The sequence below is a fragment of the Taudactylus pleione genome, unplaced genomic scaffold (genome assembly GCF_031769625.1).
Source record: "Taudactylus pleione unplaced genomic scaffold, aTauple2 ptg000066l, whole genome shotgun sequence".
NCBI classification, from domain to species: Eukaryota; Metazoa; Chordata; class Amphibia; order Anura; family Myobatrachidae; genus Taudactylus; species Taudactylus pleione.
The window spans coordinates 7295863-7312284 of NW_028284468.1; the positions used below are offsets into that span (position 1 = coordinate 7295863).

The 16422-nt window shown below is 43.0% G+C and overlaps 1 protein-coding gene across 1 annotated transcript in view; it reads left to right on the top strand.

The window, feature by feature from the left end:
• Positions 1–16184, top strand: part of UBXN7 (UBX domain protein 7) — a 48791-nt gene extending 32607 nt beyond the window's left edge. Inside the window, exons 10-11 of the mRNA XM_088466625.1 lie at positions 9978–10057; positions 14503–16184. Of these exons, the coding sequence (XP_088322751.1) occupies positions 9978–10057; positions 14503–14664 (242 nt within the window). The 3' untranslated portion in view covers positions 14665–16184. The remainder of the gene's footprint in view (positions 1–9977; positions 10058–14502) is intronic.
• The last annotated feature ends 238 nt before the right edge of the window (positions 16185–16422 follow it).

Genomic DNA, 16422 nt, shown 5'->3' on the forward strand with positions numbered 1-16422 from the left:
TAGCAGATTCTACTTCACATTTACGTAGCACCTTCTAGAAGATAATGGCTAGAATCTGATTGGCTGCTATGGGCAACATCTCCACTTCTAAAAACTCTCACTTTAGTTAACTTACCCCTAAGAGTGAATAGGAGGGGGTGTAGATTACACTGCATAGTCTGTGTCTCTGTGGAAGGTTGCAGTTAGTTACACCAAGCAAACGGTGGTAATGGCATTGTTTTAAAAGCTGTAAAATAAATTTTAGTTGCAAAGAATTATAGTGATACCTCTGCAGATACCAAGGAACTTGCCACATTAAGGCATAACAGTATGGCCTAGTACTTTCCATACCCCATTTGATTTGGAGATAGTGTAGAGAAAGGGTCACTCTGTACGCACTGAATCTCTGTATCCTGCACTATTCTTTGTTGCGTCACAGCTCTATCAGCTGGTGCTTTGGGCAAATCAGCAATTTTTTTCATGCCACTCCAGGGCTAAAAGTTCACTATTGAGTTTCTCCGTAAAACTATTAAAAGCCAAAAATTGTGCTTTAGCTGCCATCCTAAGGTTCAGATATGTGATGGTGTGGACTTGGTTCTACCTCTTTGCGTTGGCATCTGTTCTGATGAGCAGAACAAGTGCAGGTGACTGCTGATCACATCAGGCAGAAGAGGAAGAAATGTACAGACAGTGATATATATAAAGTGCAGCAGAAAGTGTAGGAGAGCATTGGGGGGGGTTTGAATGGAGGCTTGGGAGGAGAGCGGAAGCTAATTACATGAAACTGTGGCTTCTAAGACCGTGAGAAGCATAATTCAGGCCACTGGAGGAAGTCAGGGTGGAGGGGCAGTACAGGTGGTGTCACAAATGATGTGCTGGTAGCAGTGGCAATTTAGGGGTCTGCAGGATTACACCCTACTGCTGACTTCTGTCTGCAGCAGAATCTATAAATCTCCCCTAGTGTGTGCTAATTCAGTGGCTACTCATCTCAGTTTCAGTTATAACGTAGCACACACACAGGTAACGTAGAGACCTACTGTAGACAAAGAATTGGCTGGAACAGACTCCGTGGACCATACTTACCTGTTTGGGCAATCTCCAAGGGACGTACACCACCATTTGGATTGCAAAGTTTCACCACTCCAAGGGACACTATCAGAGCATGATGTCGCTCTAGCACACTGCGGATCCCTACTATCGTGAGTTGGTTAGAGACTTACCCATTTGGAACATTTAATATCTTACCACTGTCATCCTAAGGAGTTCAAGAGATGACATCTATAAAATCTTTCCATTTGTATACCGCATATTTGCAGGGGTAGCATTTACAATCGGTTAACATTTATACATGTTATTTTTTATTATCATTAAATAATTGAATTTTAACCTTTGATTGCACTTCATCTGGTTAATTAACCATTAGTTCTCATAGCGCTGTATTTATCTATTTCTTGTAAACATGGAAGGGGTATGGAGTCAGGAGAAGGGACTCTACTTTCATAGTAGTGTGCTGTGATCCCAAGATGGTATTTGGTAGACGCTGGAGGAGAATAGGACATAGGTATAAGATCTATAAACCTCAAAAGCCTAATTCCAGTGCGCTTATGCCTAGGTGCTAACCTGTGTAGATATCCGCAGCTGATAACAAAGGGTGCACTGCTAATACTCTTAAAAACAAGGACAAATATGCAAAGGTGTGTCGGTGATTATATCAACACCAATATAATAATAATAATATATTCTGGAGGCCGGAATTCATAAAACATTTATTGCATAAAAAACATTCATGACTGCAGTCAAATACATTCAAAATATCACATAGAAACAATCATCTTTGATACAGCATAACAATATAATGAAGTTGATAGTCTGTATTAAAATAGGTAACTAAAATATATCTAATAAAAGAACACAATAATCCAGCAGATAAATGAAATCGGCTGAAGTATATAAGTGAATCTTTGGCCTCAGACCACTGTGTACAGTTGTCAAAAGGGTATGCAGTTGGGAAGCCGGCGGACCAAATCCCGACAACTGGCTTCCCGACTGTCATATCCCAGCAAGGGTCTAAAGACAGGCGCCGATATGCCGACGCCTGTCATTAGACATACGCTGAGAGCCGGACGCCCGGCATCCTGATCGAAGGGGTGCGGATAGCTGCGGTAGGGGGTTAGATTTAGGCTTCCCGGGGGGGGGGGGGGGGTACTTAGGGCTAGGCACTCCCCCGGGAGGTCAGGTTTAGACTAGGTGAAGGGGGGGTTAGTGTTAGGCACCCCCGGGGGGGACTTAGAGTTAGGCATCTCTCCCTCCCCCCCCCCCCCCCTTCCCAGGGGGTTAGGTTTAGGCACTTAGAGGTGGCTTTAGGGTTAGGCACTGAGGGGGAAGGTTAGGCTTGGGCACCCCTAAGGGAGGGTTAGGGGGTAGAAATAGGTTAATATATACTTACATTTGACGATCGGGATTTCCTCCTCTGCCGGGATGCCGCTGTCGGGATTCCAACCGCCGGGCATGGGTCCGGCGGTAAATCATACTGATTCCGTCAAAACCCACTAATCCCTCAAATCAGTGCATTTACAGAGACTCCTTACTTGGGTTATCTAGCAGATGCTAGAGTCAGTGGAGGTATTAAATTGTAATAACTGAAAAATGCTGCTAGCCGTCGCTCTCAGTGTAGCAGTAAGGAGTGTCCAGTCCACAGGATCTTACCAAAATATAACTCTGCCTTCTGAATGTCCAGTCCACAAGATCTTACCAAAATATGACTCTGCCTTCTGAATGTCCAGTCCACAGGATCTTACCAAAATATGACTCTGCCTTCTGAATGTCCAGTCCACAGGATCTTATCAAAATATGACTCTGCCTTCTGAATGTCCAGTCCACAGGATCTTACCAAAATATGACTCAGCGTTATGAATGTCCAGTCCACAGGATCTTACCAAAATATGACTCAGCGTTATGAATGTCCAGTCCACAGGATCTTACCAAAATATGACTCAGCGTTATGAATGTCCAGTCCACGGTATCATACCTAAATATGACTCAGCGTTATGAATCATACCTAAATATGACTCAGCGTTATGAATCATACCATATGAATCAGTCCACGGTATCATACCTAAATATGACTCAGCGTTATGAATCATACCTAAATATGACTCAGCGTTATGAATGTCCAATCCACAGGATCTTACCAAAATATGACTCAGCGTTATGAATGTCCAGTCCACAGGATCTTACCAAAATATGACTCAGCGTTATGAATGTCCAGTCCACGGTATCGTACCTAAATATGACTCAGCGTTATGAATCATACCATATGAATCAGTCCACGGTATCATACCTAAATATGACTCAGCGTTATGAATCATACCTAAATATGACTCAGCGTTATGAATGTCCAGTCCACGGTATCATACCTAAATATGACTCAGCGTTATGAATCATACCTAAATATGACTCAGCGTTATGAATCATACCATATGAATCAGTCCACGGTATCATACCTAAATATGACTCAGCGTTATGAATCATACCTAAATATGACTCAGCGTTATGAATGTCCAATCCACAGGATCTTACCAAAATATGACTCAGCGTTAAGAATGTCCAGTCCACAGGATCTTACCAAAATATGACTCAGCGTTATGAATGTCCAGTCCACGGTATCGTACCTAAATATGACTCAGCGTTATGAATCATACCATATGAATCAGTCCACGGTATCATACCTAAATATGACTCAGCGTTATGAATCATACCTAAATATGACTCAGCGTTATGAATGTCCAGTCCACAGGATCTTACCAAAATATGGTTCTGCAGTCTTCAATTTAGTCAGTGGCAACCAGTGGAGTGATGTGGCCACTTGTCACTTTCAATGAAAGAAAATATTTGCTGAAGCTCAGAGGCTTACTCCACTGAAAAGTCCAGTCTCCAGTAAACCAGGCAACCTCATGCATATGCTATGCAATGTAGAACTAAGCCTTGAAGTGAGATTAAGTGTATAGAGATAAAGTACCAACCAATCAGCTGACACCTCTTCTCCACCTTGTATTAATGTGGGGTTTTGGTGGTAAAGGACAGGGGCGCTATGCTACAAGATAGCGCACCAATATGCTGGGCAATGTATGAACTGTGAGTGGCACTGATGGCTGCAGCTATCGATTTCAATGTTGTTGCCCTAACACCACAGCAGGGACAGCACTGTCCCTGGCTGCGGCGGCTGCCGTGCTCTGGGCTGCACATGAGATCTCGCGATGCCCAGTGGGGCCGGCCGTGAGGTGAGACACAGCGCATCAGCACTAGACAGATGCTATGTAGGCTCTGGTAGGGATCGCCAGAGGGGAGAGTTTTCACTCCCCCCCACTCCAGTAGATGAGATGAGATCACACATTTTGTCGATTCTAGAAGGATAAGTTATAGCGGCACGATGTGTGCCGCTATAATACATCTATCCCTGTGTTTGAAAATAAAAAAGAAAAAGGAACTGGTCGGTTCGTACTTTGTCTCCATCCTCTGTATCTCTCTCCAAGGCTTAGTACATAGAAACCGTAGAGTTCAGACTTGGCAACAATCGTGAATCATGCAGTCAGTCTAAAGGTACATCTTGACATGTTTCTCCTCCTTAGCAGAGTTTTTATCAAAAGGTATTAGTAGTTTTATGTAATGTTTTATGAGTTACAGCCTTTAGGAAATATTATTATTATATTTTGTTGATATAAGCGCAGACACACACTTGCATATAAGACCCATAAAGTACAATCCACAGCATACTGTAATCCAACTCATCATCTTGGAAAAACAAACACATAATCTATACTTGGGGGAAATGAGGACAATTCATAAGGAGTGGGCTGAATCTTATTTATATAAAGTGCACTTGAAACCTTCACAAAATGGAGGCAGTCGTATATTCTTGAAAGTGTCTAATGACTATTCACTAGGACGTAGTATCACTGGGGCACTTCATGTCCATACATTAATTAGGGCCTGCTTCCCTAGTAAATCAATACTTAGAAAACTGCTGCTTCCCCTCTGTATAGATAGCGTGCACTTTAGGGTACTGTGACATTGTTAAAGTCTGATAATGTACAATATAATTTTGCTAGCTTTCTCCTTCATCTACCAGGGGACAATAGAGATCAAGACTTTGGGATTATAGACTGGTGAATGAGTGGAGCTGGCACTTTAAATTTAGAAGTGTGAGTGACTCCTCCCCCTCTATCCGCCAGAATCCCCAGTTTTAGAATTGTGCCCGAGGGAGACAGTCACTTGGGGCTGAGCTCAGCTCACACTTTATCTTCTATTACTTTTATTTTTAGTTCCCACATTGAGGACAGGCTGACAGATAGCTGCATCTGTCAGCCTGCTACATGGACGCATCAGGGGACCCTCTGCCACTATTACAGAGTGAGTGTCCAGGTCCCACGCACCCTGACCCTGGCTCAGGGAAAGGACATGCCACAGCCTAATATAGAGGACCTGATGTTAGCAGCAGGTAAGTATGCCTCTTCCCCAAGGCCGAGTGTTCGAACCCCCATCCCGCACACCTCTCTCCTTAACAGCACTGCTATTTAACGGAGCTCAGAAAGCTCAGTGTAAGGAGCCTCCAGTGCAGTGCAGTGCTTTACTTCCTACACTTGAGTATGTGAGGCTTTCCGGGGCAGCATTTTACTTAAGCAGGAGGGGGCGGCTGTTAGCAGTGCTTCTCATTCTTATAGAATTTTGTTGACAGCCAGCGGGTGTCAGTGGCGCCTTATTCAGCGCAGCTGTACATACGAGGGAGTGGGGGAAGAAAGGGCGGGGCGTCCATAGTGCGCCATGTGTCAGATGCTGAGGCAGTACATTCCTTGGCTCTTCCCAGCAGGGGGAGGCCCAGTACAGCCCCTCTGCTATCTCTTCAGCGTCATTTGACATGAGACGCCTTCTGCAAGCACAGCATCCTGACATCATGATAAAAGCTGTGGCAAAAGCACTCCAGCGCACTCCCTATTTGGAGTTTGTGAGTACCCAGTGACTCCTCTCTTTATCTGGGTGTGAGGTTCCTCTGTTTCTGTCTGTATGTGTGTGTGTCTGTGTACAGATAAAGGGACAGCTGCTAAAGCATCACAAAAGGTATAAACTCAGCTGCAGGGGTGTTGCTTAGACCGGCTTTGGTTGGTTCTTGGGTCAACAAAGCTGTCTAAAGATGGGCGGAGGAGTTGGCCAGTGGACTTGAATCGGGAGTGTCAAGATCCGTACTTATCGTTCTAGCTGAACACATTCGTGAGTCTGCTGTATACCTTGGAGAGGCGTCGAAGGACATTGGTCATGTCGGATCCAGGATCTATGCATCCGCAAAAGCGGCTCGCAGAGCAAAGTGGCTGAGGTCCTGGCAAGCGGATGCCGACTCCAAAAGAGCTGTGGTAGGCATTCCTTTTACTGGGGATATCCTTTTTGGACCTGAATTGGACAAATGGATCTCCCAGGCTACAGGTGGTAAGTCTACCTTCTGTCCTCCACTACTCCTGCTCCGTGTCACTCTCAATCTGGTCCTTCATTTTGTTCTTTTCAGGCCCCTCATACCTTTTGGGGACATTCACGCGGTGCCTTCTCGGCTATCCGTGGAGGTAAGGGCAGAGGTCAACAGTCTAGTTCGACCCGCTGTCTGGACCCAAAGCCTGCTGACAAACCTTCCGCCTGACTGGCTCCAGACCCACCTCGGAAACTCCAAGGTGGGGGCTCGCCTTTTGCGATTCAGGGATGTTTGGTTTCAAACCAGTTCATCGGTTTGGATCCGCAATCTAAGGCCAAATGTAATAAGGTGAGCGTTTAGAAAATGTGAGTGAAAACTGTCACATTTTTTTAAACTCAGCCAATGTAAAAAAGTCACAGAACATGCAAACTTGAGGGTTTTTTCAGTCTGAAAAACATGCAAGATTTAAACTCACATCCAGATGTTTCCTGTTTTGAAAATACAACTCGATCAATGTATTAGTGTGAGAGTTTTACTGCTAAACTCTCACATTTTCTAAACTCTCACCCTATTACATTTGGCCCCTGGTGTCTCTGGGGTACAAACTAGAATTTGCAGAACCCTGTCTACATTGGTTTTTCACCACAGGTCTTCCTGTCTCCCAACAGAAGCAGAAGGTGCTTTTGCAAGCAATCCAGAAGCTCATGGATTCCGAGGTACTGATACCTGTTCCAGCCCATCAGCATTGTCTGGGTTTTTACTCCAGTCTCTTTGTAGTTCCGAAACCAGACGGCTCTGTCAGGCCAATTTTAAATCTGAAATCGTTAAAAAATTTTACCGATTCAAGATGGGGGTCTCTTCACTTGATGATTGCAGGGATGGAACAGGGCGAGTTCCTAGCATCCATGGATATCAAAGAAGCTTATCTCCATGTCCCAGTTTGGAAGCCACATCAGCTTTTCTTCGATTATCTATCAGAAAGGAACGTTTTGAGTTTCAGGCTCTGCCCTTCGGTCTAACGTCGGCACCTTAGATCAATACCAAGATCAATACCAATGTCAGTGGTGATCGTTCATCTCAGATCATTGGAGGTCACTATTGTTAAGTATCTGGACGACCTCCTCATCAAAGCTCCATCTATCAAGATTCTCAACGACCTTGTAGCTTTGACACACAAGGTTCTTATCCATCATGGCTGGATAATCCACTTTCAGAAGTCCAGTCCGATTCCATCTCAACACCTCCAATTTCTGGGAATGATCTTGGATATGGCAGCTCTACGGCTCATGCTATTTGTCAGCTTGTGCTCCTGGTTCTCAAGCCGAAGCGGGTGTCCATTCATCTATGCATTGGTCTTCTAGGGAAGATGGTGGCAGCCTTCGAGGCTCTTCAGTTAAGAAGATTTCATTCTCATCCTTTCTAGTTGAATCTCCTAGCCCAGTGGTCTGGATCACATCTTCATATGCACCGTCTGGTACGGCTGTTGCCTCAAGCATGAATCTCCCTTCCCTGGTGGATTCAGCTCGACCACCTCACTGCAGGTCGCCGGTTCGGCATTTGGAATTGGATCATTCTGACAACAGATGCCAGCCTCAGAGGTTGGGGTGCGATGGTTCGGAACCATCACTTTTAGGGCCGTTGGTCTTGACAGTTTACCGATCAACGTGTTGGAACGCCGGGTGATTTTCAATGCCCTTCTGAAAGCGGTTTCTCTACTAGACTGTCAACCGGTTCGTGTCCAATCAGACAATGTGACGGCCGTCGCGTACATGAATCGGTATATAGGGTTTCTGAATTAGGAGCTCTCTTGTCTACCTCCTTATCTCATTTTTCACGATGATCATGTAGAACTCCGTACTAAGGCATACTTTTTACCAATGGTGGTTTCTGCTTTTCACATTGATCATTCGATAGTTGTTCTGGTGTTGTTGGATACTTCTCAGTCTTCGCTCACGCTAGATATCGTTCGGGCTCTCAGGATTTGTGGCCCGTACCGCTGCCTTATGGAAGTCTGATGCCTTGTTTGTTCTTTATGATGCTTCTAAACGAGGTTGGCCTGCTTCTAAGCAGACGTTGACCAGATGGATTCGTCTAGTCATTCGACAGGCCTACATTTCTGGTGGCCGGTCTCCGACGATCTCTATTTCTGCCCTTTCCACCCACTCCGTGGGAGCCTCCTTGGCTGCTCGACGGGGAGCTTCTGCTTCCCAGTTGTGTCGTGCGCTTACGGTCATACTTTTGCTCGATTTTTATCGGTTTGATACCTTTTGCGGCCTCAGAATCTAGTTTTGGTCGCATGGCTTTGCAGGTTTCTCGGAGCTCTCCCACTCTGGGAGAAAACTTTGGGAAGTCCCCAGTGTCTTGATCTAAAGTGTCCCCTGGTGGATGAAGGAGAAAATAGGATTTTGGTACTTACCAGTAAAATACCTTTCTCCGATTCCACAGGGGACACGGGACGACCTCCCAGCACTGCTTTACCTCCCATTGTGTTATGTTTTTTACACTGTTTGAATGTTCTGATTTTATGCATGTTATGTTCGGCTTTGCTGTCTTGTGTTTGATTCCTCCTCCTCAGTGGTATCTTCTGATTCTGTTTCCGTCTCCTTGGGCTCCAATTCTCTAACTGGGGCTTCTGTGGGATAGAAGGGGAGGAGTCACTCACACTTATAAATTTAAAGTGCCAGCTTCACTCATCCACCCACTAGTGTCTTGATCTCCAATGTCCCCTGTGGAATCGGAGAAAGGGATTTTACTGGTAAGTACCAAAATCCTATTTTTTAGTTTGTCACATTCATTCATTAGAAATGTGACATTGCAATTCTCTGGCAATTTATCAGACTTTGACAATAGTCCGCTTTATATTTTGTTATCCGTTCATTGTAAGAATAAAAAAAAAATTAAAAAAAAATTGGGGTCAATAACCTCAGAGCGATTGTTTTTCTGTTTATCCAAATAATGCGTACAAGACATCTAACAGGGTGATATTACTTAGACAGTCTAGCATGTTAATTCAGGATTGTATGATTGCCTGGATGGGATCCATAATGAGTTGTGTGCCTTGTACTGCAAATTGTTATATAGGTTTGGTATGGTGTGTTGGGGAATAGTGAGCTTACCTGCCATGTACTCTGAATGCTGGAAACAAAGTCAAGCTCTTTTCCATGTAGCAGCCTTTGTACTATCATCCAAACCTGCTGGGTGAAGTTATTTTAACAAGTTTAGGGAAGATTGGTGGATGCCTGGCGGTGCCAGGTGCCTTTTTTTTTGTTTGTTTGTTTGACATCTTCACTAGTATAAAAAACAATCTGTGTACAATGTGACAGGACTGGCTTACTCTGCCACCCTGACTTCTCTCTCTATAAGGTTTAATGATTTGTTTTGGGGATTCCCCTTGCCATCAGTTATTAGCTATTCCTACTGATGCCTCATGCCCACCAGGCACTCTGAAACTGAATGTTGTATTTAATAGTAAGAATTTCTTACTGAGCTCTTATGTCTGCATAGGGGTAAGAACTTTGTAACATCATCCTTTTTCCTTTGAAAGGTCCCAAAGCAAAGATCATGTTAAGATACCCAGATGGAAAAAGGGAACAGATTGCATTACCAGAAAAGGCCAAATTGATGGTAAGTGCTTCTTGTGTTGAGCATTGTCTCTTGAAGATGTAGATGTCTCCTCGGTAAAGAATTCCAGCGCTCTTGGTCCTATCTGAGAATCGTTCCTAGGTGCTCCACTGGTAGAGGTATCCAGACCTCTATAAGTATATGATTAATAAGAGCAGTAGTGGTGCGCTCAGGGGCGATCCTAGTGTGTTATTAATATAGATAATTTATGAGTGTCTGGGTTGATCTTAATCATATATTGTCCTGTGTTTAGCAATAAACATAAAGTCCCGACTTTAAATCTGTAGGTAGGGTGTTCTTAGAAAAACAGTTGAATAGTTTGTATGCAATCCTTGTCCCTGACCGGGGAATGTCCGTGTTTATGTCCAAAGTCCCTTTAAACTCTTATGGAGACAGGATCAATGGATGGTCCCAATTAATAGACACTTGGAACTTTTTTATATACTTGATGTATCCTTATACAGGATGTTTTTAAACACCCAGACTCTGCTGAGTCGTAGTGTTAATTACTTGCAGCAATGAAAGTGTTGTATCAGACTGGAGTCTGTAGTACATTGTATTATAAAACTACCTTGCTAATATACCTACGCAAACATCCTCATCATTACCTGTACGAGCATCGAGACTAGGAGAACCAGCAGGAATCGCACACCGCATGGGGTAAGTAAAAGCCTTTCTTACCTACCTGCAATATCGTGTACACCAAGTCCCTGATACTGTGCCCATGTATTGTATTTGAGGTGGAGAAGAGAACGAGGAGGTGCATGTTGTCATCAGGCTATATTATCAGAACACCCATCCTACAGACACCACGGGATTAACTCTTTAGGATTATTCTATTTCTTGGGACCATCCATTGATCCTTTCTCCATAAGAGTTTAATGGGACTTTGGACATAAACATGGACATTCCCCGGTCAGGGACAAGGATTACACACAAACTGTTCAACTGAACACCCTACATACAGATTTAAAGTCAGGACTTTGTTTATTGTTAAACACAGGACAATATATGATTACGATCAACCCAGGCACTCATAAATTATCTATATTAATAACACACCAGGATCGCCCCTGAGCGCACCACTACTGCTGTTATTAATTAGATGTCTCCTAACCACTTGCCTGGCATGGTCACAATTTTCTGACCACACCAGGCAGTTCTATATCTGATCTGGGCGCAAAATTTCAACCAGTCAGATAAACAGCGTGGGCGGCTGCAGGCAAAGAATTGTCACGCAGCTGCTGGACCTTCCGGTCCCTCTGCTTCCCTGCACACTCCCCCAGTGTCTACTGTGCTGCTGATCGGTCAGGAAAGCAGGATCCCCTACCCAGCGGCTGCAGAGATTAGCAACCGCAGGGAAAAAAATAAATTAACCTTCCCCCTCACCCGCTTAGTCTACCTGGTGCCTGAAACCGATGTCAAAATTAAAGTCGCAATGTTTCCGATGTTTGAAAAAACAATATTTTTTTTTTTTTTACAAATATAATTTTTATTTTTTTTAATGAAATCATTTTGGATGAGTTGAAGTAGATGTTCCTCACCTAATTCACTCATAAAAAAAACCCGACAAATTCTGAGCGGTTTTTAGAAAAAAAAGTCAGTTATGAAGGAGCATATTGAATCCAGCTTGTGGTTTGATATGTGCCTTCTGTGTGTTGCTGTGTGTACTGGAAGGTGAATGTAATTTCAGCGTATCTCACACCTATCTAATGAATCGTTATAAAGAAGGCTTTGGCTACTTGTGCTGGTCGGACCCCTAACATAGCTTTTGCAACATTTTTTGTCTATTATGCGAACACTAGGCTGAATTCATATATGTACGCAACCTCAGTGGTTTATGTACAGTACATCTACAATGTTTGTTGTACTGTGCATGCTCAGCGGGTGGGTGACAGTCTGCAGCCGATTTGGGGCAGGGAGGGGGCAAAACGAGAGCGTCAGCCCCGTTTAGTAGGCGAGCCGAGACCAGGGTCTGCGTTTTACGACGCAGCTTCACAGGCCGATTGGCTGCTACACCCTCCACCAATCTCTAAAGGAGTGCTTTCCTATCACCAACAAGCGTGCTTGTCCAGCTATACCAGCTCATCAACCTACCTGTGCCCAGGGGACCCACATCGTGCAAAGGCTTGCCAGCATTGCCAATTAGGACCCTATTCACTATTTGGACACTGGACTTAGTAAATATTTATCTGGACTAATATCAAAAGCAAATAAAGCTTTGTCGATTTATTGGTTCACAAACTATGCCTCCTAATCCAATGGACTAGTCCCAAATTGGTGGATTGGGTGATTTACCTGTACTTTTATGATTTTATATGTATATTATTGTGGTGATTCCAGCCATATACTCATTGATTAAATCATTCCATTTTGTGAATATTATCATTGATTGGAGCGCTGTTATCTTCTATATTTATGTTTGGTAGCAGCAGCAGATCATGAAAGCATGTGCGTCTTTCTATTACAGTTCAACTCTCGATCAGGCCCATTGAGAATAGGTGATGAATATTATTTAGACAATGCTTTAGTTATACTAAATGGGCCTGATCGAGAGATGAACTGTAATAGAAAGACACTAGATCATTATTTTGCCTTGGCAGGGTTCCGTAGCATATGCAGATTAATAAACTTCTAGAAAATGTATTTGTTAATTGCGTACGAACATCTGCTTATATCTAATTACCCAATGATTTTAATTATTTTTATTTTGTTCAATCTATAATCTGCATTTTGTACAACCATTATGGTAATGTAATTAAATGGTTTTTAAATTCTTTGTCCAGGGTGTCCAAATATTATTGCATTTAATTTTCATTTGTTGCTGGTCTGTGTGTACGCTGTCAGCCAATCGTAATTTCCGTAACCACAGCAGGAAATGAGTTTGCTGATCATGTGAAGTTCTGTTTCTGTTCGTCCTTGTGTCTCTACCGGCAAGGACATTGCTACATGATCTGTGGAAGCAGACTAGATAGAGTATATAGAAAAGGGGGCCCTAGACTGCACACGCTGAATATATATAATGGGAGGTGCTACCTGTGGAGACTATTGTTGCAAACACAAGAAGAAAAAGTACAGGTGCACAACTTATATATAATTAGTAATGTTGGAGTTGTGCACTTGTACTTTTTCTTATTGTGTTTGATCTGTGGAAGCCACAGACTAAGATAGTGGATAGTTAGTGTTTCTGCATCCATGTGACAGGGCCTGCATTAGACTCATACACCCAACTTTTTTGTTTTCTCTAAAGGCGGGTATCCACTTATAGATAAACGAGAGCACGGTTACGACATTGCAATCATGCTCTCGTTTGTATATCTAGTGATGTGCCTAAACTGAACATTCACTCGTTCAATCCAGGTACATCCCTCATCCCCGCACATGCTGAACCTGACGAGATCGTCGGGTTTACCAGCATGTACGGACGATGTCGGAAGCGACCAGCGGGCATGAGCATCGCTGGTCGCTTCCGACCAAAACATGTCCAATGCATGCGCGATTTGCAAGCGATTGCACGATAACGAAGTAGTTATCGTGCAATCGCTTGGTTAAATCGCTAAGTGGATACCCCCCTAAAACAATGTGCCATGTGTTTTCATGCAGTTCTAGTTGGCCTAAATGTAAATAGGATTAAGGAGTCTTTTTGATATACTCTCCTCTTGTCCTTGTTTAGATCCCCTGTTCTACTGTGGTCACATGTAGCATCATTGTCCAGTGAGTGAGAGAGGAGCCATGTGCAGGCACATTATGTACATTTCAGCATGGCTCAGCAGTGAGGGAGATAAGCTGCTAATCCAACAGACCTCCGTGACTAGAAGAGGTGAATCAGAAAGTGACCAGGCTGAGTATAGTTAATTCACTTTCAAAAATATTGAAAAAAAATAATAATACACTTCTGCACTTTGTGCTATTTGGTTAGGATAAACTGTATCTGTATAGTAGTCTCCATGCACCATTCATTCCTAGGTTCTAGGTTTTATAGTTCAAACTGTTGAGGAATTAATACAGTACACAAACTGCAGCCACATTTACCCAAAAGATGCCACCTGGTGTGTCATTGTGTGGGAAGAAGCATTAGACTCTTCTGATGTACATTCAAGATGATGAGGAGGAATGGACAGCACAAATATCTACACGAACATACAAAAGTACTAAGCATAAAATGTAAGCGAGACTAAATGAAAGTGAAAGCTCAGGCCAAAGTGAAGCATACAGAGGGCAGTCCCATCCATTCGGCCTGTTAGAAAGAGGCGAAGTAATAAACATAGAGGAAAGCAATGTGGGACGGTTATAGTGGGACATGGCAAATGGCATGACCATGGTAAGGTGGTTTTTCCATATATGCTCAATGAAAATGTTTTTGGTGCAGTGTTTTTTGTTTAGTGACATGTAAATGACAGACAGACGGATTTTGTTTTAACATGTGCCCTTGACTCCCTTCTCCACAGGCTTTGGTCAGACATGTGCAGCTAAAAGGCTATCCCAATGAGCGATTCGAGCTCCTAACAAACTTTCCCCGAAGGAAGTTGTCACACTTGGACTATGATGTCACATTACAGGAGGCCGGTTTGTGTCCTCAAGAGACAGTATTTGTACAAGAAAGAAATTAACAGCTTTCCTATTAACTCCCTCCTTTCACCTTCGGTTACTTTGCCACTCCTAATGAGATTGTTTTGGTCCTTCTACCTGTTTCATCATTGATGCATATTGCATGAGAGTGGCAAGTTTCGTTGACGCACAGTCATCGGGAGAGTTCTTGCATCATTCGTGAGGGCTCGAAGCACAGTGTGGCGATAGAGAGTCTTCTACTCCAGAATGGCCTTATGGAGCAGTTCTCCACACTGCCACTTCACAAGTCGTCTTTCTGTTTAGTAATACTGGATACAACAGAACTAGCCCCTTTCTCATTGGATACCAGGTACTCCAGTCCCAACTATATGTGGAACGTTACAGCTAAGGTTGTAAGTCTCTGGATATTCCATAGTTTGTTTCTTAATGTGGAACCTAAAGGATAGTTCCACTGGTGACTGTTATTTATTACCCGTTATTGCAGAAACTGCAAGTATGCTTTTGTTTGCTTTTATTTTAGACCTATCTCTTGTTGAATCTCACAGCTTTCTGTGATGTTACCAGATCCATTGTAGGAATGTTTTCCAACATTGGCTACTTACAGTGGAGATGGCCTGTTGGCGAATTCAAGGGAATCCAGCCTATCAGTTCATTTTAGGCCTCAGTGATGTCACTAGTTCCTGGGCAAGTGATAGGCTATACAATTCATACAGTCCACAAAGTGTCCTCACAAAGGCAACCTATACATGTGTTTTATTTTCTGCCAGATGAGTTTGCTTTTGTTCTCTAATGCTGCATTAATATAATCCATCAGTGAGATGTTTCCTCACTGCACATCTAGCGTTGTATCATATTTTTGCCTTCTATATACATTTTAGTAAGTTCTAGATCTTTCCTGACAGGACCAAGTCTGACACTAAGATTGTGCTTCCCCACATAGTACATGTTTAACCACCTCCTGTTCCTTTATACTGATGCAGGAGGTAATCCTTAGCTGTGCACAATTTACACAGTACCTTAGAGAAATACTTTGCACAGTTCAGACCTTGCTGTATACTGCTATAAATGCCGCTACCATACCAATAAATGACCGATGGCAATGTTGTTTTGTTTTTATATTGTGCAGCTGCAGTTCTGTAGAGCTGCGTGTTTACTCTTCTGGAATTTAATATATGGGCAATTTTATTTTTCTTTTAAGTTTTGTGAACATATTTACCTCTTCAATCGTACATACTCATATTGTTACACTTAATTTTAACATCTCTAGGACTATCTGTTCAGTTATAGTGTGTTTCATCATCAACAGTACGCCATCAGGAACATCTTGTATAATTGGAAACATTAACACAAACTTTAAAATAATTTAAAAAAACAAAACAAAATCCACAACCTGGAAGGGCCTAGTCAGTTATAGTATCTGTGAGTAACAGAACTTAATTAGTCTTTTGCTTTTTTTACACTGTGAAAAGTTATTTGCTTTGAGGGTATTTGAAGAATGACATGCAGAACTCCGATATGCAAAACGAATCTAATTCAATAAAACCAGAATTATTTGCATATACTTCTTTATATATGTCCTTATTGTAGTGTTTTGTCAATATCTGATTCAGGATTATGTTGCAGCTGTCCTTTCTCTAGGCTTGGGTACAGGTTTTCAGACAGGCAGCGACTGAATACAACAATAGACAGATCAGCAGACACTTCATAACCGTGGAAAACTGCCTTTGGGGGGTATCCAATTAACCGCGGCTAATTACCTCGCCCGGGCTATCCAATTAGCCCCGAAGTTGGCCTGACGC